Here is a 26257-nt window from a genome sequence, read left to right as displayed (position 1 = left end):
GGAACCCGTCGGAAGAGATTAAATATTAACGCCTTAGGACGGTAACGTTTGGAACTACATCTGCTCCGTTTCGGGCAACAACATTTTTTACGAAAGGACAAGTATCCGTTGGGATCAGCCACGCTCCGAGATAACTTATACGTGGAAAACTGCCTCACAGGATACGATTGATGAAATTATTCAGGTTTGCGATGAACTGAAGCAAATTCTAATTCCAGTTGGTCCTAAATAAATAAAAGGAATTTCGAAAGAGGACATTGTAAACGACGTAATTTGGGTTCCTAAAAGCTACAAGAATCAAGAATTGCCTGCTTCAAATTGGCACAGATCTTTTATCCATTCGAGCTGTTTGCACCGGTTGTGGGTAAGGCAAAAATATTTTTGCAACTACTGTAGGAGACGAAATTGGAATAGGATGACGAGTGTGAGAATGTTCTCTGGTCGGGGTACAGATCTCAGTCAGGTCCAGAAGTCCTTTACAAGAAATTTGTAAATCACCGAAACACCGGACTAGAGAGTTGTAATGATCCTGCTTTGCTGAGGTAGCTCAACGGAGTCCAGGTGTTCGTTCCAACATCTATTTATGTCAGGAGTGGTTGCTGGAAGAGTTCGACCCGGTTCCCAGAGTATGACACGTAAGCGGGGTTCAGTGAAATCGAATCGGTATGCGTTTGTTAAGAATTATCGTGTACATATGATAGATAGAGTTCGTGCTGCAGGGGCCCGTGTGCCCGTAGGATGCCGGGGACTTCTGCGTCGTCGTTCGGCGTCGTCGTCGCGGCCGGCGGCGGTGGCGGCGGGCGACCTGTGGGTGAGAAAGAAAAGGCCATGCTTATGTCTATGAGGATGAGACAGTTTGGAGGCCGCTTGGGTCTACCAGTTGCGAGCAGAGGGTGGAGGCCGCTTGGGTCTACCAGTTCCGAGAAGAGGGTGGAGTCCCCAGAAGATCGGGTGGCACTAATGACGGTCGGTCTTGGGGTGTGGGATCCCAAAGGTCGGATATCACTGATGACGGCCGGTCTTTAGGGGGGCGGAGAAGGAATCCCAAAGGTCGGATATCACTGATGACGGAGGAGGGTGGGAAGAAGGGGAAGGGGGGGGGGATAGCTAACTACAATGTATTGGGCGGACGGGGTACTAGACCCTATCCCGAAAAAGACTCCGCAGTTAACTCCCAGAGAAGTTTGCTCACACCAATGCGTAAGCCTTACCTTCTCCGCTCGCCGTCGGCCGCAGAGTGAATCTTTATGGGCCACCGGCGCCCTTTTTATATCTCTCCTGGCCTTTGCCAGTCACAATTAGTGTGATTAGTTTCCTAATCATATAGCCAGTGCCATAACGCGTGTGGCCTGTGGTGGCCGTTGGTCAGTGTGACCGTTTCTTTTGTTTGGCGCGCCCGCCCGGATATTTAAATTTGAATATTTGCGTTTTAACTTATATTTATTTCGGCTTCTTGCCTACTTAACTTCTTCTTGCATTTTACTACTATCTTAATCTATAACTACTGCTTATGTTTATTATTTGTTTATTCTTATATATTATTTTTATTCTGTGCGCTCCTGAGCGTCACAGAGTTTCATTCAACGAGTGAATGAGTTGTTTGGGGGGTCACGCCGAAGGTTCTCATGGACGTCGCGAGAGAGAGAGTGATGCCGGAGTTGATCACATCGTATCCTGTAGCCGAGTTAAAAATCCAACGGGCTGGACCTTTGGGCGAGGCCCAGCCGGTCGAAATATTTCGCGAGAGCGGGAACGTTGGACGAAGACACTGATCACTTCGGTGATTGCCCAAGCCGTTTTCCACGCGTCGGAGGCCAAAAATCCGCCGGGTTGGATTTGCGGACGAGGAACGGTAGGTGATGTCACTGATCACTTCGGTGATCGGGGCGCACGAGCGGTTTTCCGCGCGTCGGAGGCCAAAAATCCACTGGGCTGGATCTTCGGGCGAGGCCAAGACGGGTAGAATTTTTCAGGCGGACGCAGATAGAAGGGAAAAGGTTGGTGATACTATCGACCGGTCGGGAATGATGTCCACGCGCAAGTCGCATGCACTACGAGGAGGGAAGCTAGGGTATAGGGCAAGACGGGATGGGTGTCCACGTGCGAGTCACAGATACTACGAGGAGGGACTCGAAAAATTACCGCGGGAGACACGTCTTTCCCGTCTTATCATTCCGACACAAGAGAGCGGAAACTTCCTCGTTGTTGGACTACCTTTCCCCCCCTCCCCTTTTCTCCCCTTCGGGATTTCCGGTAAATTTCTTACTTTCTATTATTTCATGCTAAATATTGGCTAGCGTTGCCACTCGGATTTGGAACTTAGCTATGACTTAATGTTCTGTCTCAACTAAATATTTATTATTCATAACATGTCGCTTACAACTATAACATTACATACTACTAATAATTGTAAAGTACACCTTCTAGGTGTGTACGTTACACGAGTTGTCAGAAGATCTGCAAGGTGAATGCATATGGGACGGCAATTTACACTCGTGCAACTTACAAAAACAAACAGATTTCAGTTAGACTACTCTGCTCAAAGTCCCTAGTAGCTTCAGAGGCGAAGCAGAAGCTCTCTCGATTGGAACTGTGTGCTGCAGTTTTAGGAACCGAACTCACCGAAAGGGTCAGAACGGATCTGTGCTTGAATTTGCTTACCACTTTCACAAAATGCAGCCTTAGTGGCAAAAAAAACAACAACAACGACAACGAGAACGGCTTCGTGCTAAAATCGTTGCTCTGCATACCATACCAACAAATAGAGTTTCCTGTAGAATTGCACCAGCTACAACGTAATAAGACGGTGGACAAGAAGAGCCGCATTATATCATTATCTCCTGTACTGGACGAGGATGGGTTAATAAAAGTCGGAGGAAGGCTCTATAATTACCGTTAAATTTATTTACCAAAGTCAGTATCAAACACAACCAGCCCAGCGAATCACCGTTGGCCAATTGTTAGGCTACGTATATTTGCGCAACTTTTGTGGAAAAATTAATCACATTCTAAGCAGTTTGTAAACATAAGAGTGGCTTGATGCTGTACCGAGAAAGTGTTATTCATTCACATAGCTAGATCGAGGCTCCTTGTGATGCTGATCAAGAATGTAAATTCGTTATAGGGTCGAAAATGCATCGTTTATTACGTTTGCCAACTTTTGTGGAAAAATGTATCACATTCTAAGCAGTTTGTAAACATAAGAGTAGCTTGATGCTGTACCGAGAAAGTGTTATTCTGTTTGATTCAATTTGGTCTATAACGCAAAGCGGAACAAGAATGACAAAAATACATTTTTTAATGCGCGCCGGGTTGCGAAAAGATCCTCCCAACAGTATTATAAAACTTTTTTTCTAATTGCAGACTGGGGACTCCGTATTTTTGTGTGGCATTAGCGCTGTATCTACATAAACAGTATATTTAAAGGGCAAACGATTACGAAATTGCGACAAATCGAACATAATATTTTCGCTATTTTTGGGAAATAAACATCTATACCAGACAATTATTCCCTTTTTGTGATTTTATTTTTAGCCATAACCGTATTTGATTCGGTCGTAGCTTGATCTTATAAGGTTGGATACGCTATCTGATATTCATTTTAACATCCTCTATATCTATTACTAAAGAAAACTTAATTCATATTTTAAAATTTTCTATTAATGTGTATTTTATTAAATTTTCAGCGAGAAATTTACTAGATTTTGCCAGTGGAAGAACCTGGAACTAAATATACAAGTACGTATAACAGGCTTTTTCAATAAAATATTTGTATTGTATAAAAATATCTACAAATTTAAATTTTGTTGAAAATAAGTGTCGAATGACACCCAATTTGCTTGGATCCGATCCTCCGTTCAAAATTTGTTAAAAAAATAATTATTTTATTATTGGTATATCTCAAAATGAAAGTTTTTTCGTGTCTGTTTATCTGTTTCAAAAAATGTTTAGGAATTTAATTATTTGGGAATAATTTTTCATGTATTGGGCACGTCGTTACAAAAAAAGATTGCTCTAAAACTTTTTGAAAAACTAGTTTATTTAACGGAACATTGCTAAAAATAGCTAAACTTTTCACGGCTATAACTTCTAAAGAAGTAAAGCTATAGGTAGAATATATATGTAATTCATAACATAATTGGTGTAAATAAAACAGTTAAAAAATTAGTTCGATTTTATTATTTTTTACCCTTGAAAATTTTTAAAAATGGTTGGAACCGATTTTTGTTTAAGTTTTTACGTATACAGCTTCAGTCTTCATTTCACAAAAACACCCATTATTCTGCATAGAAAACCAAATCCATATTTGTCGGAGTTGTTGGTTACTCCTTAAAGAAGTTCACCCAACTGCGAGCTTTCTGCGGAATCTACACAGAGTAGACACTTATACTGAGCTTGCAGATGACTTACCCTCCTCACCCAGCCAAAATGGACATTTTTATTTAACTACGACAAATCGCTCAACTTATATTCTTATGTATGTGGAAACAAAATGTTTTCTGTATTACGTAATTTAGGAAATGGCTTATCTAAAACTTCTAAAAAAGCTCCGGTTAGAAAGCCTTATGTGTTAAATCAAGGATTGATAGTTACCATTTTTTATTTTTAAAAACAAAAAAAATTAGTTACGGAAGACTCCAAGATATATATGTTTATGTATAATTAAATAAGTAAGTTGAATATTTCGATCAAAAAATAAAACTTTCAAGTGAAGCGGTATTTGGTTCTTATACAAGGTCCAAAGTAAACAGGACATTTTGAATCTAGCGCCCTCTAGTGACGCCATCTATATGTCAACTGGTGCGTTTGAATCTGCTATCGTTTATCATTCATAAAAAATCAGCCGTAATCATCATTGAAATTAATGGAAATAGAATTGAACATCTCCAAAACATTGATTTATCGCATTTTGACCGAACATTTGGGCTTACAAAAGGTGTGAACACGATTTATTCCGAACAAATTGACTGACGTCGAAAAATTGCCCAGAATTCAAAATTCGAAGGACATTATTAAAGAGGCAAAAAATATCCGAACTTCCTTTACAAGATTGTGACTGGTGACGAAATGTGGTGTTTTCAATATGATCCCGAAACGAAACGCCAGAGTGCTGAATGGAAGGCGCCGGACGAGCCGAAACCAAAAAATCGCGCCTGGAGTAGTCGAAAGGGAAGACAATGCTGATTTGTTTTTATGATTCCAAAGGGTATTGTCCACAAAGAATTTGTTCAACCCAGCCAAAACGTTCATGCGTTCTACCTTGCAGTTTTGAAGCGTTTGGTGTGCCGTAATCGATATGTTCGGTCCTAATATTGCGAAGATGGAAGTTGACGTTTTTTGCACGATAGCGCCGTCTCATCGATCGACGCTTGTGTCCGACTATTTAACCAAAAATCACATTTTAACCATCAACCACTCCCCGTGTTCACCTGATATGGCACCGTGCGACTTCTACCTTTTCGGAAAAATGCAATTGCCGATGAAAGGAAAGCGTTATGCAAACGTAGAGGCCATTCAAAAGGCTTGCACCGGCATACTGGCGGCCAAACCGGGCAACGAGCAACAACACTCGTTCGACATGCTTTTGGACCGTGCAAAACGCTGTATTAAAGCAGAAGGAGACTATTTTGAATAGAATAAATGGATTTTGCCGAAAAAACTTTTTGTTCTGTCTTTTTCTTTAAAGTCTTGTTTACTTTGGAACTCACCTTTTATTTGTATACCCTTGCAGAGGGTATTATAATTTAAGTCAGAAGTTTGCACCGCAGTGAGGGAGACATCTCCGACCCTATAAAGTATATATATTCTTGATCAGCATCACTAGGAGAGTCGATCTAGCCATGTCCGTCTGTCCATCTGTTAAATTTTAAAAAATTTAACGTTTTTATTTTGTAATTTTTTTTAGAAATTCTTTTTGACTATTTAATTATTTGACAGTTCAGAATTACGCTTTTAATTTTATTAAAATCGGAAAAAGAATTGACCTGCAAATCATCACAGCTTCAATGCTTTTAAACATACACGCAAGTAAATCATAATTTTAATGTCTTCAAGAATATTTCATTTTTGTAATAGCTGCAAGGGTATATGAACTTCGGCTTGCCGAAGTTTGCTTCCTTTCTTTTTAAGTCAACGAAATGGGAGTGCGAATTAAAATAAAACTCAACAAAAAATTAAGCAAACTTGTTATACGCTTTACAGCTATTGCCAAAATTAAATGTAAATAAATAATAATAGTAGTTAGTTTTGGCGACCTTTCCAAAATATTTTAATTGTTAGCCGGCTCGAGGTCAGAATTTTAATTTTTGTTATTTGTCGAAATATTTCCGATGCTTTTCGGCAACCGTCTTCAGAACAACTATAAAATAATAACAACGGTTTAATTATTCTTAACAAACAAACACAATTTACATTTAACATACATTTAATTTACACGTCTGCGTCCGGTGACGTGGAGTTGCTAACTATGTTTTCTTTTTCTTTCCCTAGTATATGTCTATATATATAAGCGCAATTGTCGGTGTCCGTAGGTGTTTTTATGATACGTATCATTTCTATGGTGAACCGTGTGGCATAGTGTTGTTCTTGTGTCAAGATACTCGCCTCTTCGAAGTACGGAGAGTGATTATTTTTGGCACAGTGACTCTTGAGTGCTGTTTTTTGCCCGTTGGTATGGTGTCTAGCTGTGAAGTCCGATTTATGCTGTGCTAGTCTAGTTTTTAGTTTCGATTTTGTTGTTCCTATATATATCTTGTTGTATATTTCGTTGTTGTTGCCGTTGCACGGTATTATATATATATATATCATGTCTTTGTCAATTTCATTTATCTTTAATTTTGTTCTGTTGTATATAGATTTTAATGTGGTTTATGTGCGATGTTTTCATTGTCGTAGCAATCCGATTTCGCTACACGTTCGGAAAAAGCCGGGACATTAACATTGACATATATTTTTTGTTTTTATTGCTTTTAACGCTGTTTTGTTTTGTGTTCCGATAATATTGTTTTTATTGTGTGTTTTGGGAAATCGTTGTCTGTCAATATTGATTTTATCTTCTGAGTGGTCTCTTCGTGGTAATCCGTGTCTGAAATTTTGAGCATTTGATGCCTACAGTTTCTAGCTGTATTTTTTTACCAATCAGCTCCTCCATCAGATCACCATCTTATGCATTATTGAAATACATCATTGACATATTAAAAACATAATATTAGACCTCAACTATAACATAAAAAATCCAGAAAAAATCAACAACACATATATTGGCGACGATGAAAGATTAATTTCATTTGACGTAATTTCATTATATCCGAGTATACCGACAGATCTAACGCTGGATATAATTAAAAACAAATGGACAATAATATAAGAACACATTAAAATACTGTAAATAATACTTATGGACATAATAACATTTTGTATTTAACTTACACTTGTATTTTTACTTACAATTAAAAGAAATGCTTATTCGCCGGTCATTGCACTGTCGTGGTAGTAGCGCGGTAAAGCGGCCCAGGCGGTGGCCAGCCCGGATTGTCGGTCAGGAAGGTTCTACTGTGTGTTCGGTGGGATTGGCTGGGAAAGCAGGCAGTATGAGCTGCTCCCTTATGACCAAACGGTCATCAAGTCTGTACTACCAACAACTGTACCGCTTGGAGACAGCACTCATGCAGAAGAATCATGTTTGATCAACAAAGGCCGAACTGTCTTCCATCAGGACAACGCCAGGCTCACACAAAGCTCGGCTGGGAGGTTCTTTTGCATCCACCGAAATTGTCTGAACCTCGCTCCAAGTGATTACCAACGTTTCTGTCCATGACGAACAAGCTTGGTAAAAAAGAGCCCCCTGAAAATGGGCTCTCCGAGTTTTTGTGCCAATAAGGAAGCTAGCTTCTATAAGACGTGCAATATGAAGTTGACATCTCGTTGGGAACTATTCATCAAACATAACTTAAATTGCATTATTATGATCAATTTTAGAAAATAACTGAAAATACCACAAAAATGATACTTTATAAAACACCTGCAATAGAAACACAATTTTTGGGAATGTTTAATACTTTATAAAACACCTGCAATAGAAACACAATTTTTGGGAATGTTTAACCCAGGTAGTTTTAAAGCGGAGACCTTGTGGTGCTGATCAAGAATATATTTACTTAATAGGGTAGGAAATGTTTCCTTCACTGCTAAAATTATAACATCCTCTCCATTTAATTTTTAGCGCCTAAGTATACAAAAATTATTTAAATTAATTCATCAGTCACAATGAGTTCAAACTTATTGAGATTACTTACTCCCACATGATTGGGGAGGATGTTCCTACTTAGGTGCTTTGTATTATGTGCTAGGCATCGACACAAAAGGTCTTCTTTGGTTTCCTCCTCGTCTATCTTTGTTGAGAAGTAGTGTTGGATCCAGGTGGGTCATGGAGTCCTGTATTGCCATGACTTGGCAATACACTAAATTGTTGGTAAACGAAAAGAGTATCTGACTCAGGTAAGTCTAACTCCGCCTCCTGTTTGCTTGTTCAGCTTAGTCCCATCCGTTAAAATATTGATGGCATTTGCAAGTCCCAGTCTGTACGTGATGGGATGAAAATGATGTATAGTTTCAAATATTTCATAAAGCGAGTGACATATTCCGTTGTGCTGGGTAAGTTTTTGATAGTCTTTAGTATAGTAGAGTGGCCCGTTGGTCCTGATAGCCAATGCGATAGCGATTGCTGCAGCATGCCCTTAGCAAGCACGTACAGAGGCTCAAGGCTTAGAATGGAACCTGGGGGTCAGTAGTTGTCGGCGCTTTTTTTGGATGTTATGCAGTTTGACTAGGTTGTTCTTCTTTTCCAGAGAGTTCCATTATCCAGTAGTATTAAGCCAGTGTACAACACAGGGGGAGAACCCCCCTTTAACGTCCAATGTCTTTCTTGAAAGCAAACAGAGCTATGGGCGCTTTATGTGGTGGTCTGCTATGTTTTTCTGCCCAGAGAAGTTTGGCTTTCTCGCTCAAGATTAGGCGAGTTTGGTGTAGGGTTAGTTCTGGAACCTAGTGCTTCCTTGAGAAAAGTATTAGTTCCGTTTTATTAGGATTAACCATAGTCCACACCACTGCGACCACAAGGACAGTACTGACAGGGCTGTTTCCATGAAGTTGGCCAGTGCTTCGGGGAATTTGCTTTTTACTAGAATTACAACCCACTTCGAAACATTAAAGAAGGGAGAAGGTTCCTCTGCTAAGGATTGTTAAACTTTTAGATTTGTAATTGCTCCGGTGATAGCCTCTGGGGTGACGTTATAAAAGGCAAATGGGAAAATAAGGTGTGGGAGGGATACAGGTTTTTAAGGTAGGTGGAGATTTTAATAGAATGTCCTGATCCCAGCGGCCTCTGCCCACCGAAAAAAATATTGTTTTATAATGGCTATAAAAAACGGATATTTTCCAAACATTTTTTTAATTAAATATACGGCATATTTGTATAAGACCAAAAGACCTTAAAGAAGGCCATCCGATCGACCCAATTTGTTAGTACATTTGCGATAACATGGTGTTCAAAGGCCTTAATGGCGACATCGATCTCGTGCTTTTGGGCATCAATAATCTCTGGATAGTTGGCATAGCAGTTATATTCGACAGCACCCCACAGTAAATAATTCGACTGTGTGGCGCTTAGTGCCGACCTGCTGGAACCATAAGTCGTCGATGTCTTCATCTTCCATTCGGGGCAGGAAAAAGTTTTCCCACAAGCCGCGACCACTACCATTGACGGATACGGCGTTTTCTGATTCGTTTTAGAAGAAAAACGAGCCGATGATGCCGCCAAAACAGTCACCCGTTGTGGATGCATGAACTTCTCCAATATGATTATTAGGTTTGGTTTGACTTTCCTGCTTGAGGCAGTTCTCTGTAAGGACCAGCTTATCTAGTTTTTTCTGGATGTTGGGTTAAAGGTTGGAGGGTGTCTAAGCTAGTGGTCAGTGTAGTACCCCCACTTAGTTCTTCCTTCTTCTGTGTTGTTGGGGGTAATACGCATATTTTTAATATTCTATGATAACATTTTAGTAGAGTCTGGAAGTGCACTTAACTTTTATTTGACTCTGGGAAGAAGTAGAATATAGAGAAAGGAGACCAGCCGAAGCTGTACCAGAAACCAAAATTGCAGCCGTCCCATCACAGACCAAAATGTCGCCCAACGTGTTGCCAGACGAATCGAAACAGAAACGTTGGGTTAAACAATTCTTTTTACTCAATTGAGGGTAGTACGGAAAAATTTTGGAAAATATTTTTTTTCACGTTAGCTCGGAATCATCCAGTATTTAGGGGTTATTCTGGCCCAGAAGCTTGAGCTTTTAGTATACAATTTTGTATATGTTTTTTATAAACATTTTAAGAATACACAAAAAAAAACCTAATACATGGGTAGGGTATTCAAAAAATCGATGCGTCCTGTGGATCGGGGTCTTCAAAAAAACCACTCGGTCCTGGTTGACATGATTTCAGCCCTTGTAGAGATCAAAAGAAAATAAAACAAGAAAGGAAGCAAACTTCGGCAAGCCGAAGTTCATATACCCTTGCAGCGTTTTCAAAAACTAAATACTCTTGAAAACGTTAAAATTATGATTTACTTGCGTGTATGTTTAAAAACATTGAAGCTATGATGATTTGCAGCTTCATTATTCGATAGTTCCTATGGCAGCTACTCGATTGTTCCTATAGCTATAGGCTATAGTCGTCCGATTTTGATGAAATTTAAAACGTAATTCTGAAATATTTAACCATTACTATATCTCGAAGAACAAAAAAATTAAAAAAACACCAAAGTTATAATTTTTTTCCTTTATTCTTCCGATTGTTCCTATGGGAGCTATATGCTATAGTCGTCCGATTTTTATGAAATTTAAAACGTAATTCTGAAATATTTAACTATTACTATATTACTATATCTCGAAGAACTAACAAAAAAATTAAAAAACAACAAAGTTATAATTTCCTATGGGAGCTATATGCTGTAGTCGTCCGATCCGGCTCATTCCGATTTATATACTACCTGCAATAGAAAGACAACTTTTGGGAACGTTTCATGCAGATAGCTTTAAAACTGAGAGACTAGTTTTCGTAGAAACGGACGGACAGACAGACGGACAGACGGACGGGCAGACGGATATGGCTAGATCGACTCTTCTAGTGATGCTGATCAAGAATATCTATACTTTACAGGGTCGGAGATGTTTCCTTCACTGCGTTGCAAACTTCTAACTGAAATTATAATACCCTCCGCAAGGGTATAACAAGTTCTTCATTAGTAAGGTTGCCGTTATCGGGTTGACCACTTAAAAAAAATAATTAAAAATAAAAAAACGGCGTCGACTTGAAAACAAAAATGTTTTTTAACCAATTTTTTCGATCTTTTCGAATATTTTAAAAATACCTATCAAATTTTTTTAAAAGAGGCAGACAGTTGACAGTAGCATAATCAAGATATATACCAAATTGGAAAGGAATCGGTTCAGTAGAACTTTAAATTTCATGCAACCACCTCAAAAAGAAGTAAGAATTGGCTGTGTTTCCGAAAATAATTCGAATTTTGAGAAATCCCTTTAGAATCAGTTTTTGGGAAGTCTAAACTAAATAAAAACGATTTTTTCAAATTTCTAACCTTTTTAAAAAACTTTTTTCAAAAACTTGTGTTGCAGAAGAACAAGTTATATTCAAACATAAGCTTGTTATCAGCTTTTTGAATTTGAGGCCTGGGACGAACTGATTTTGTTGGTTATCTACTCGCTACGAATATCGTGCGGCTTGCTCAGAAGATGTATGTGTTCGTCCCTATTGATCAGTGAAAACGCACAGAAAGATTGAGAATTTACAGGCCTCAGTTCGACTATTCGGATTGGTTTACCAAAATTGATTATGGCTACTGAAGGTTTTTCTAGTTTTCCAGAAGAAGGTCGAGAACGTGTTGATGACCATCGACGTCAACCGATGCCCATCACGTCAATTAAGTGAAGGAATAAGTGAACAAAAATCGTCGGTTTACTGTCAGAGACCTTACTGATATGATCGGAAATTCCGAATTCTGAAAAACATTTTGAAATAAGATTTGGGCCTACGATAAGTCAAATCTCGAAAAATCCACTCTTGGTCGTTTGAAAACACAAGCGTTAATATACTACTGATAATGACATTGACCTGAAATCTGGCCCAGATGTCATTAATAGACCTGCCAACTCATGATAACTAGTCCAAAGTGATAGCCTCGCGAAGTTTAAATTGAAAATTCACGTTACTATTTTCGCACAGTAATATGTACCTTAAGTTATCTGAGCGATAGATTTTGCGAGTGGATAGTTAATATAAAGGAATTTATTAAGAAGTTAAAATTCGAGCCTATGCTGCAAATATTTTTCCCAATCGTCCTAATCACGTGTTACAGAAAAGCTGTTTCTGTTTTACCAGGGCAACCTATATGAACCATATGAAGTTATAGGGGCATAACTGTCATGGTCGCACTAGAATAGTAAATAAATAAATTATTTAATAAATAAATAAAAGTATTAACTAAAACTATCCGTCCAGACCAGAACATTTTAAAAATTTATTTCCAGTCTGGTATAAACGACCCTTGTAGAAACCGAAAATTACTTCCCAATCCAGCATTAGAACGAGGGAAGAGTGGAGTGAGAACTCCTTTTTTTGCGGAGAATTCGAAGAGCAGAGCAACGGGATTAGTAAAGACGAGAGCAGGCAGCGGGATGCGGTATTGACAATCAGTTTAATGTGAATGAAGCTCGCACAACGCGGGTGGCGAAGACGCAAACTCTGGCCAATGTCGTTGTTGATACATCGCGAGAGTAGAAAAATGTAATAAAAGCGCTTCTCCGATGAGTACAGTGGGTTCCATTGAGTTCATTGAATTGGTTCAATTTGAGTTTGAGGTGCTGAAACTTTAAGACCATGATTTAGTGTTGACGTTGTTGACTTGGCGATCATTTTGTAGTAAAACTGTTCCAGCTCAATAACTCTTTTATTGATTTCATTAATTTTAGAGTACGAATTGTTGCCAAAGGACCAAATAAGATTTGGAAAGAAAGCATCAGGCTGTTAATGAATGAGCAACGGATGGCATCGAAGCTACGCAGGTGTGTGCGGTAACTTTCGAATTGCATTTTTTTATAAAAAAATTTTGTGTTTTCCGGAGCTTGTCTGACGATGACAATGAAACTAGAGCGAATTAAAATAGTTTTTCCAAAACCAAACAAGATGATTTTTCGATTAAAATGCTCAGCATTTCAGCTCCAGCACCAATTAAATTTTGTCAACTCAAAAATCTTTGCAGGGTCGTCTCTAATTACTGCGCACGGTGTCGAGTTGATGTTGATCGATTGTCACTCTCACTTTCGCCCAGAGTGGCAACATTTTCGATTACCGAGCCAGTATCACACACACGTTGAACAAATAAGTCTACAAACTGCCTGGAGGACGCTTTAGTTTCTACCTATTTATAAATTGTAGAACTTAGAAGACAACTGTATCATTTAGGTGCCTTAGGTGTTCCTAACAAGAAATTAATGACTGTACCCGTTAGTCAGCCAAGAAACTTCAAACTAAGTATTCCTAAGTATTGAAGTTTAGGTGGTGCCATCTGTCTAACTGCATAGACAACACTAGAAGCTAAGTGCGCGCAGCACCATCACCCCCCAACACTGCAGCGATTACCGGCAAGCAGCGGGCGAACAGCGGCGGAGGGGCGGCAGAGGCAGAAATAACCGAAACACACAGACAGAAATTAATACCAACGTCTTACATGTCTAAGGATGACAGTACATACTTTCACGATTTGTGGGCGTTTAAGTGGGTGTGGCTCCGTTTTGATAAATAATAATAGTAATAAAAAACTTGTGCTTCGTAGCTCTCTGTCTTTTAAAGTTTTCGAGATCTCAACGTTCTTACAGACGGAGAGTCAGGCGAACATGGCTAGATCAAATCGGGTCTTGATTCTGATCAAGAATATTTATACTTTAAATAGTCGGAAACGCTTCCTTCTACCTTTTACTGTACGAGTAACGGGTATAACTATTATATCTTCGCGGTTTTTTAATAAATTTTAAAGACTTTTGAGATATATTAACGGTTTAATATTTCAGAATGGCGGTTTTAATTTTGTTAAAATCAGATATCATATAGCTTAAATAATTTAACATGGCTTTTTTGTTTTTAGTCATGTAAGCATAGAATATTTGTTTTAAACAAAAAAAATAAGCAAGCAAAGTTCTGCAATCCGAAATGGGATGTGATTTAAAACTACTATATTGCAGAAGCCATAATAAATACAGTGAAGAGATTGTAGTGCAACAATGTTTATTAATTCTTGACGGGCACCACTAAAAGGGTCGACCCGGCCATGTCCGTCCGTCCGGCCAAACTAGTCTTCTAGCTTTAAAGCTACCTGCATGAAAACTTCCCAAAAGTTTTCGTTCTGTTGCAGGTAGTATATAAGTCGTTCAAGCTTTTTTGTCATAAATAGACTCTGCCAGATTGGAAGCTTTTGACTCTTCTTTTATTAAATATTTTAACTCCATAGTTAAAACCTTCTTTTAATTTCTGAAAGTCCCGAGAATCGGGAAATATTTCGACTCCATAGGTATATTTTTGCTATTAACATTTTAAGGTTTACTGGCAGAAACTGTTGAGAAAACGAAACGGAGGACTTCTTTAAGTTCTAACACAGCAGCCTTCCACGATGGTATGCCTCGTCCTCATCCAGACGTGATGACCTTTACTGCCAAGGCAGCAATTTCTGGCTTTGAAGCAGACCAAGATGGTGGAAGAATAGGAACACTTCTAGCAGTAGGGGCAACTTGGCGGATCTGGTCAACTAAGAACTCAGCAAAGGATCAACTTCGTCCACGGTAGTAAGAGAGGGATGCTCCTGAGTCAGGGCAGAATGTCGGGCACCGAAACTTCTCATATATGAACCACGAGGTAGACGCCTGATTTTGGTAACGACCGTATAGGCAGCAACGCAGAGATATATCAAAAGCGGAATATGGAAAAACCGGAACACTCCGAGATAGCAAGGTGGCTACACTGGATACCTCTGTACACCGCAAAATCAATAGCCGTCGGAAGGTGGATATTAATCCATGGAAATTGCGTAGGTTCGCCAGTGGCCAGAATCTGCATATTTGATTTAGAAACAACCGACTTTAGAGTGTTTCCCCGAGCGCACAAACGCCTGCATCCCAAGAAACTGTGATGGGCATTCCAATCCCCTCCAAGAATGAAGCGATTACCCACACAGCCAAATAGTAGAGATATTCATGAGCTGACCATGAGGACATTAGACAGCACCGAACGAATTCTGACAAACCCAGTGACCAAATTTATGGCCACTGTTTGCAGATGAGGCTCTGATATTGTGGCGCTCAGGTGATAGTCGAGTCAGGAATTAACAATAACGGCAGCGCCACCACGATACCGATCATCAGGGTGGTTTTCGGAGTGTACAACATATCCATAAATTCGGAACAAAGAACGTCTGGTAAAATGTGTCTCCGAAATAAGTAAAAAGTCAATTTTGCGTTCCGGGAGAAGATGCGCAGCCTCCAGAGACTTGCAAACTAAGCCGTTGGCGTTCCAAATTACGATATTTAGCCCGTAATTAGTCATCGCATCGTCGACCACAGCAGGGTGGCGTGCTTAAAGATCACGATCTGTAGCATTTGCAACGTCGTCGTGATCATCGACTTCATTTGATCAAAGCGTACCATCAGTTCGTCAATTGCAGCCGCTTGAGCCATCGCAGCATTCTCTTGCTGCTTCCTTAACTTATCAATAAATTCCAGAAGCCTGTCCTGTAAAGGATGTTGAGTAATTTCAAGGTTTGGCTGGCTTGCAGGGCAATACATTTTGGCGCGAATCACGCACTGGTAAGGGCTGGCTTGAGAAGGTCGCATAATGAGTCGGGGGTAAAACAGGTTTAAGCACAAGCTTTTGCGATCCACAGAGGTATTGGGCCTACGTTTCTCAATCGCCTCTAAATAGGCAGGAGGAAGCACGATGGTTAGAATTTAACGATATTTAACGCATTTAAGCTGCTCTTCTTTCGTGGCCACACACGTATCCTTGTCCTTCGTCTCATGGCCACCAGCACATCTGGCACACTTTGGCAAAAGTGAGCAAACATTTTGAGAATGCCCAAATTCTTGACATCGGAAACTCCTTAAAGGTCCTTTTCTCTGGAGCTGTGGTTCTACTATCACCACTTGGTAATCTACTGTGCGAATATCACAAACTTCTTTGTTGTTTCTCGCTGGTTCCAATTCAACATAGAATATACCCCGGTTCGCCTTCTCACCAGGGGGGTTGTAAACACTACGAGGATTGTGGCCCAAGGCTTTAAAACAATAAAGGACCCAACAGAGACCCCTGAGGCACACCACGCACAATGTTTTTAAAAGCAAAAATGTTAGAGCCTGACGCTACTGCTTGTGTACTGCCAGAGAGATGTAACTGAGCTTGGTACAGAGAATCTTGTGAGTCGAAAGCTTTACTATGGTTTAAGAGTGTTAAAAAAGTGACATATCGCATATTGCTTTCGAATATCCTCGACTATACCTGTAACTGCCGTTGTCCAGCTTCTGTTCTGAGTGATCCCCGATTGTTTCCGGCTGAGCAACTTGTTTTCATCAAAGAAAAATTGTATTATAAAAATTATATTTTTAAAATCCTCGGCAAAGAAAGACAAAATAGAGATTGGTCTAAATTTATTATTACCTTTTGCAACTGGTAAGATTTTAGATTGTTTTCATATACAAGGAAAAGTTGACGTCATTATTGCAGTTTTTTTTACGTGAGTTAAGTACTTTAGTACGCCATTAAGTTAAATTTTAATAAATTTGGGACTTATATGTCCAGACCTTCGGAATTTGATTTCACTTTAACAATAGATTTTAAGATATCACAACTATTGATACACACAAAAATTAAAGCTTATATCATAAAAAGTTTGCAGGTTCAGGAACATACTCATTACATAAAGCTTCAGGTACATCTATGTTAACCAGAATTCTGCCACGCAGATAATATCGATCTCGGATCTAGCAAAAATATACCTAAACTCATCCATTTTGTTTACCAGGCTTTGTGCATTTATGTGAATAATTGTCAAACCTTGTGCTTGCTGAAACATTCTAACCAAGCTTTGTGCGATGGAATTACTTATTTCCACATGAATCAATATGCAAAAATATTTAACAAAGGGCTAGTAGTAAAAGCGAAATATATATCAGATTGCTTAATAACCAAAGTTGTGATTAAGATACAAATTACAGACGAACAATTTACCAGAAAATATAATCGCTTTTTTGGTTCTCGAAATGACAACTCAATTGATGGAAAGTGCTCCGCGAACTGTTGCATTCCTTAGAAGAAGTGAAATGTTTAAGCTCCAGCACACTTATTAGTACAGTCCCTCTCTTAAATCGGCACTTCAGAGTTGAATTCCATTATATTCTGCTTCAGTGGCTGTTTTCTACGGTCCTCAGTAGCAATATTTTGAACCCGTAGGTTTTCCATTTTTCTAATTATTACATGATCCACATTATTGCGTTGCGTTTTACGAGCACGGAAAATCTCTGCGATCCTTGGTTGTGGTTTTAGGCATAAGGTGTAACAGAGGGAGCTGCGGAGTGTTTTACATTCTCGCCTTCAGTATAAGGAACTCCATGAATACGCAGTCATGAGCATTTTTGGCCACGTCCTGTTCACGCAACCGAGCCATCTCATGACCCATGCGATCAATTTTATTCTGAAGCTCATCCCTTTGAAGTTTTAGGTTCTTCACACCCTTCTCCAGAGTATCAATTCGACCAACTAGCTGTTTAAAGTCATGATAGCCATGAAGCATAGAGGCTGTCAATCACACAGTTCACAATTCGTTTTTTGGCTTCACGCGTGTTGGACACCACAGCTTCTGCCTGTTCGTCTTATATCAGTGTTGGTGTTTTCGCGCAAACGTTTTGACTTAGGCTGGGCGCTGACATGTTTATCTTTACAGTTTTAGCTTGTAATAGTTTTTTTTTTATATAATTGTAACTTCAGACAGTTCAGAGGATTAGATGTGTGAATGGCAGTAGCGTTAGCTATATCAGCTTGACTTGTGTCACCACTGAGAATGTTGTTGAAAGTTCCACAAAAGAAAGTAGAAACCATTTCGCGCTTATTTGCCTCCCCTTCTCACGTTTCGTTAAAATTAGGGAATTTTTGTATGTATATCGGTTATAAAAACGCAGACTTTTCTTAGCATTTACAGCCTCTGTGGGGTTTAAAAGGAACCGTCGCGAGTGACTTCAAAGAATCTTGGTAAATAATGCAGAGCGCTATAAACACGTCTGGTTGCAATGACTGTTGTTGTATGCAAACAAGAAATAAACACAACAACATTACTTTGTCATCCATTAGGAAGCGTCCCAGGATGGATACTTATTACGCACGCCGAGAATATGATGCCCAGCTGATCCAGAAGATGTACAGTCGATTTTTCGAACTAAGGGAAAGTCTCACTACTTACCTTTCCTGAAGATAAATGTAAACTGATGGCGGCAGACTGCAGCACACTCTTCCAGCAAATAGCTAGAAGGAGCTGAATTCACTGAAGAAGCGGGTTGCGGACCTGGAGGCGAAGCTTGTTGTCGATCAGCAAGACAAGCGCATTGAATTTATGAAAAGCGCAGGCAGAGGCGGAGGTTGCATTCAACTTGCGCTAGCATGGAGTCCCGATAGTCGAGGGAGAGAATCTAAGGTATGTGCCTGCGATTTGTGCATACCGGCGAGAGAAAAAAAAAACAAATAAGCTTAAATCTTATTGGTTTAGACTTTAACGCGTTTATCGACATAAACTAGCAGCTGACTAAATCAAGCTATAACGTTCTCGGAGATGGTCCCCCCCCAATAACTCTCTACCATGGAAGCTTCAAGCACTGGAGCTTTTCATAATAATAATAATATTTAATTTCGAGTCTACAGCTAGTTTGAAAATATTTTATCGAATAACCATGCGTCACCGCGCATTCTCGCGGAGAGACCTCGTCCAAGAATCGGCCACATAAATGGCCAAAGCCCAACAAGAAAAATTGATGATGTTATATATAAAATTGATTTAGCGACGCTTGTGATCGGTTGTGTTTGTCTTGTGCTCTGTGATTTTGTCGAGTTTTGATTAATTTCTGAAAGTATTGGCGCGTTGGCATTCGACAGCACCAGAGGTTCGGAAAATATTACATCTGGTGTATAAACTCGGTAGTAAACTCGCCGGATAGGGGTGGTTCTTTCCTCGTCCTCTATATGATAAACACTGTCACACAAAACAAAAAAAAAGTTTTAAGTGCACTAAGCGATAATCTAACAGATTCCAAACAAATAGGGATGTAAACAAACTTTTCCATAAGCGGACGGACTCTGAAGACTAAGTAGATCAAGATTAATTAAGAGTTCGGGGTAGCCTAGCTATTCACTCCCCGTTCTGTACCCTGTAACGCGTGAGAAATTTGGCGGTTATTTCTTATATGATTTTATTTATATATTCACAAACCTAATTCATGTAACAGCAACATTGTATTTTAAACACAGACTTATGTGGTCCAAATTAAGCAAACATATTCAATTCCCAATAATATTATAATCAGAAAATTCAATAGCAAAGTTCTTGCTCACTTACGTACATATCCGTTGACGCGGGTTCGTTGGGCCCATCGAAGATGTTGCAGCAACCTACTTTATGTAAAGTTATTAAGGAAATTAGTTTTTACAGTGGGATGAACGTGTGAGTGACTTGAACGGCTGGGGTTTATAACATGATTATATGGTCTGAACGAACTCTAAATAAACTTATATGATCAAGAAACCTAAACTATGAGAATTATTACAAGAATCTAAACTATATTTACAAAAACAAAGAAAAGCTTGGCTGTTCGTCACATTTCCAAATTAAACAACATCTTCCAGCAATTCTTAGTCCGGAGACTGCTCTTCGTTGCTAAATCCACAGTATCCTGGGTTTCCTCAGTGATAATTTCGCAGTGATAATTTGCTGGTGAGGTTATGAGGCTGCAGTCAAATGACTGCCTCAACGCCTTCCATAAGATTGGGTGAACCTAGATCATTGAGGCCGCACGTGACGTGACGTCACAGCGGTGTCAGCGGAGTTTACAGAAATTTCGCCATTGGTTTGCTAACTAGCTTGGCATCAGCGCAATGTACAGTTTGTAGACGGTTTTATTCTCGGCCACACATATGCGCCGACATGATGTTGACAATCACTTCGCCGCACGTGGCGTGCTGCAGTCAGGAGTCGTATCCGTTCGACGGGCTAGTTGTAGAAGTTCTCAGGCCATACAGATTTGCTAGATCAGTTTCCTTTTTGGGCGTCTTTGATGAGCAAGAGATGTATATGACCATGCGCACGTGACGTGCGGTGTTCCGGTGACGGAAACGCTCGATGTGGACACAAGAATTTTACGCTGCCTTTCAATGCTGATCCTCTAGTTGTCTGCCGACCAGCAATCGAGCACAACCGTAGCAAATTCGGTACTTCCTGGCCGGCTTTTACTAACACGTTTTCTTGACGATCTTGGCCCTCCGTAGTTTTCAATAAAATGTGTAGCACTATAACTTAATATTGACTGAGTCGCCGGTATCAAAAGTGGCGTTAATTTTTTTTCATTCACTTTTAAAACTGCAATCGCAGTGAGACGTGTGTACTCTTTTACGATTTGAAACGAAGTGAACAAAAATTCTGGCACGCGCTGCTGTCTGCAAGCGGGGTTGCCAAACTTCAAATAGCGGAATCCTTCCAGGTTTTTGTTCTCGTTTCTGGCTCCTGCGCGCTTTAGCTGACGCGCGAGAGAGATCGTACTATGCGACTCTCTCAACACGAGTGAACGATACGACTAGCTGACGCTCGTCTGTCTGCCTAACGCAACGTTTCCAAACTTCTATGGAATTGTCCTGAACTTCTTTCGCTTTTTTTCTGCCTACGCACGCTACTGTTCCGTGAGAAAGAGAGAGCGCTATGCGATAATGTCAGCGATATACAGTACTTGTGACTTGAGGAATATACGAATATGTAGGGCAAAATATATTTCGCTAAATTCAATTAAATTTATTTTCCTACGCATTGTTGTTGTAATTTCATTCTTTTGTGAATGCTTTACCTTTGCTTCTAAAGTTTTGTTTTTGTAAAATTGCATTAGTAAATCTCTGTAACATTTTACTCTCTTTTTTCGTCTTATCTAACAGTGTACGTACATAGTTGTTAGTGTTTCACAAGCCACACTCAGTCGATAATAAAGATTTTATGCGTGGATTGACACGCGTGTTTTTTTAGTTTTGAGTTTTATTGTTTTTATTTGATTTTTGATTATAACATATATTTGCGTAATAATATACATTAACGCTTCTTTACTTACTATAAATAAAACAAATATTTAATGGTTATGTCTGTTACCTGTTTCAAGAAAGGTTTCAGCTTTCATATACATCAAAAGATATAATTATCTTCTGCTGGTTATGCGATACAATCATGCATGCAAAATGTGCAGCATTTCTTGGCAGAGTTAGAGATAACATTGACCTGCGGTCTGCGCTCAAGTGGTCAGGTGAGTCCTGCAGAGAAATGGAACTTGAGATGTGTAGCTTTCTAAGGCAGACTCGTGACGGTTTTGTTTATTTATTAAAACAACTCGCTAAAGAGTTCATCGCGGTAATTTAGTAGTAGAAAAAACTGCTAAATGAGTCACCTAAGCCTAAAAAGACCGTTCCCATTAGAACGGGCGCTTATTTAAATCCATTTTCAGAAAAGGAATTTGCCCCAATTCCAATTTTAGATACTTGTAATGATTCTTTACCGGCACCTAGATCAACAGCCCCTGTCATCGGATAAGTTCAAGAGCAGCCCGATGGATCAAAAGCTTAACAGCCAGCTGTTCCTAATGATACTGCGTGCTCTTAAGTACTCCCTTGATCAGAAGTAAAATCGGAATAAAATTGTTCAAAGTGTTCAACTTTAACTTCATCTAAAAAGAAACTTATTGTTGTTCTTTGATTTGTTTCTTAATTTGCCCCCGAAACCACATCTGATAATGTTAAAGTTTATTGAAAAATACCCATCTCCAAACATTATAATCGAACAATATAAATGTTAAAACGCTCGCAAGATATCCTCTTTTAAAATATCTGTTCCTACAGAAGTTTTTAAAGCTTTAACGTTTTTTTGGCCTGATGATGAACTAAATAAAATAATTGGTTCCAAAAAGACAAATAAATAATAACCGGCCTCCGATTTTAGAGTCTTTTCCAAAAAAACTGAACACTTCTTTATTTCTAGCCTATCAAAATCTAAGGAGACTTATATAAAGTAACCTAGGCTATTCGCTGATTCCTCTACCTTTAATGAACATATTTTAGTCTTAACCGAAACTTGGCTGAGACCGGAGATTTCAACTCCGAAGTTTTTCCAAACAACTTAAACACTTATAGAACTTTTCGTCGGGAAGGTGGGGTGCTTATTGCTGTTAATTCCACCCTTACATCGAAGATAATTCAGATTGATTACCCCAATAAAATAGAATTTGTTTGTGTAAAAGTTTCCTTACATGCCTTGTCTATTTTTGTAGCGTGGTCTAATCTCACCCCTGGGTCTGACATTTTCATTTATGAACATCATTTGTCAGCTATTAAATCTCTTCTATGTCTTCCTTCTGAAAGTGATTATTTGATTGTTTTGGGAGATTTTAGACCAAGCATTACATCTGCATCTCTTTAAATAGGAAATTAGATCTGGTATTAGTTTTGGATCCATGTGATTTCGTTGTATCTAGAATTGACCCAATAATTGTTCGAAAGTACCGATACCATACCACAATGAAATTGATCATTTCCCTATCCGGTCCTGATACATATTACCATTAAGTTTGTGAAACTAAAACGATATGCTTCCGTAAATGCGGCTTTAATAAGCTAACCTACTTGATTTCCGAATACAACTGGACGTATAAAATGTTTTTAATGAATACGTTCTGACAGTTTTCCTCCAAGACATAACAGACCTCCGTGGTTTACACTAGAGCTTCAAAGACTTAAGAACCTAAAAACAATCACTTACAAAAAGTAAAAAAGGAAGGGTAAGCCTTCTGTTTTTTCGAAATAGAGTATGTGGTTGCTCGATCGGATTTTAATGTTCTTAAAAGTCAATGTCATTCTTTGTATTTGAACCGGTGTAAAACGAAATTTTTTTTTTAATCCGAAGCAATTTTACTTTGTAAATCTCAAGCGAAAAAACTCCGCTTTCCTTCATTAGTACTGTTAAACTCAAATGAGGCGTCTACTGACTCTGAAATTGCTGACTTATTTGCCAAGTTCTTTTAAACTTCCTATAGTGCGGATTCTTGTCTGAATTCAGTTTACCATTACAATTTAAACAGGTCAAATTGTATTTTTCCCCGGAAATAGCATAATGTTGTATGCTAAGGGATTTGGAGACCACAACACCAACATAATCTCCAGGACCGGGTGAGTCCTGACAATGAGCACCGGAGAGCGTGCTCAAGGAAACTACTATATATAAGCGCAACATTCGAAATAAGTTGATAATAGTCTGATCTGAATTAATGATAAAGCAATCAAAAGGTATCATTTTTCTAAGTTTGTGCATACTAAGAGTTTTAGTAAATCATTTCGTTTCGTCGAAATGATGGAGAAAGTGTGAAACAATTTTTGTCTTCTACTGGAACTTTTGGGGACGGTGGAGAATAGTCTTACTTTTATGGCGTGGTTGTATTCTGGCATAAATAACCAAGGCAAAAACAGCATTTTTGAAATGAGAACGTTTTTCACTTTTTTGTTGTATGTTCGTTTCAAGGCGATGTTTTAGGGTCCTGAAACAAATTTTACTGTATTAAGCAGCACCAGCTGAAGAAGGTTTGTTTTACTACTTTTAGAAAAACCCACTAGTTTGGCGGGAACATAGCAAAAAAAACTTTATTTCTCCCACAACTGTCAAAGCGCGTGCTATATATCGTTAAAACGGTATTTTCAAGGGCTATATATAAAAAATATATATATATATATATTTTTGATCAGCATCACTAGAAGAGTCCATCAAGCTATCTGCATAACACTTTCTTTAGTCGGAACGAGTCGGATCATAGGAACAACCGGAACAACCGGAAAAAATTTTAAGTTAGCTGTTTTTAATTTTTTTTAGTTAGTTTTTCGATATTTAGTGATGTTTTTTTTCTATGTCATATAGCTACCATAAAAAACCGGAATATTAGAAATATTAAGTTAACTCAACAAATATCTTACATCTATATACCTTAGAAAGTTTGAAAGGTTGGAAAGTTTATTTGATATCGACAGATGTTGAACAAATAAATATATACTTACCAAAAATTTGTTTCTATTTATTTATTTTGTGAGTTTAAAAACAGTATTCTTTTATTGTGGGTGTAAACAAATAGTAAGCAAAGTATCGCCAGAAGAGCGTGGAAGTGATTAGGTGATATATTCTACAATTGATTTGGTTATTACATAATATAACTGCAAGGGTATATAAACTTGGGCTTGCAGAAGTTTTTTTTCTTGTTAGATATGGTGTCAATCTAACCTCTAAAATCTGAATTGCCCTAAATGTAAGGTAATGTCTTTTCATAATATGCCACTGGACCGTGTATATTCCGTCAACGATTAAGAAGTTTGACTGGTATTGGTAAGCCGCTGCTGGAGTCAGCGGGCAGCGCACCTCTAAGCCACTAGCCCTTCTGCGACACTCTTTAAAATACGCTCAATAAATAAAGAACACTATATAATCTGCTAGTCAATGAATAAAAATTCTTTCTTTCGATGGACCTATCAACTTTGGAGAAGCTATCGATGGGTATCGGGAGTCCTTTATTAGGGTAAAGGTAGGGCTAAGATACATGATTTCGGAATGAAGGAGGACACTGTAGCGAAGAAGCCGCATGGGATTGTTAGTCAGAAAGACTTTGAGTTGCTAAGGCTTATTATGAGCTAAAGTTAGTTAAAATAAAATTAGGTTTTGAAGGTACCACGGGTTGGCCTGGGTCTGCCTGTGGTCATCTTAAGCCACTTAAGTGATAAACCAACATTCTCCTGTTCGTTGAATAGGTGTTTATCTTTATCCAATGTAGATTTCAAAATTGTCGGATTGGGGTATCTGAGGATGTACTCGTGATGAGCTGATGAAGGAAGATATCTCTGGAAGGTCGATGCCCTTTGAAGATGACGAGATTTTTTCGAGACGACTTGTTATGGAATAGTGAAATAGTATTACTACAAAATTAAGGCGACATAGGCGCTTATTTGTTGGAGGTCGATGATCTGGTTTGGCATTTTTATTTTTATTTTGGGAATAAATTCTTCATTAATATCATTCAATTCTCTATGAGCCCAGTTTTTACTTCCGACAGATTCACTCCAATTCGATTTTCCCAGACCTGTTCCAGTTTTCACTTCCGAGAGATTCACTCGGAATATACAATTTCCTCTGTTAATTCTCTATTAACTTCCAAACTCGCGGAATTCTGATCCGCAAGCACAGAAATTAGTTGTTTTCAAATACTTTGCGATGAGTGTAAATGATATTTATATCTTTTTTATTATACCCTTGCAGAGGGTATTATAATTTCAGTCAGAAGTTTGCAACGCAGTGAAGGAAACGATTCCGACCCTATAAAGTATATATATTCTTGATCAGCATCACTAGTAGAGTCGATCTAGCCATGTCCGTCTGTCCGTCCGTCTGTCTGTCCGTCTGTCCGTCCGTTTATATGCAAACTAGTCTCTCAGTTTTAAAGCTATCTGCATGACACTTTCCCAAAAGTTGTCTTTCTATTGCAGGTATTATATAAGTCCCATAGGAACAATCGGAAAAATAAATGAAAAAAAATTATAACTTTGGTGTTTTTTAATTTTTTGTTCAGTTCTTCGACATATAGCAATGGTTAAGTATTTCAGAATTATGGTTTAGATTTTATCAAAATCGGACGTCTATATCATATAGCTCCCATAGAAATAATAAAAATATATAAAATAACTATAAAATAATTAAGCTGCTAATCATCATAGTTTCAATGTTTTTAAACATATACGCAAGTAAATTATAATTTTAATGTTTTCAAAAATGTTTAATTCTTGCAATAGCTGCAAGGTTATATGATCTTCGGCTTGCCGAAGTTTGCTTTCT

General features: G+C 38.7%; 1 protein-coding gene across 3 annotated transcripts in view; it reads left to right on the top strand.

Moving 5' to 3' along the window:
• Positions 1 to 26257, top strand: part of LOC108149572 (G protein-coupled receptor kinase 1) — a 382291-nt gene that overhangs the window by 122306 nt on the left and 233728 nt on the right. For all 3 annotated transcript variants that reach the window (XM_041710001.1, XM_041710002.1, XM_041710003.1), the window contains one exon: positions 3687 to 3738. In XM_041710001.1, coding sequence (XP_041565935.1) covers positions 3687 to 3738 — 52 coding nt within the window. The remainder of the gene's footprint in view (positions 1 to 3686; positions 3739 to 26257) is intronic.

Source organism: Drosophila elegans, unplaced genomic scaffold, assembly GCF_018152505.1.
Source record: "Drosophila elegans isolate 14027-0461.03 unplaced genomic scaffold, ASM1815250v1 contig_684, whole genome shotgun sequence".
NCBI lineage: Eukaryota > Metazoa > Arthropoda > Insecta > Diptera > Drosophilidae > Drosophila > Drosophila elegans.
This window is presented reverse-complemented; position numbering and strand designations above follow the sequence as displayed.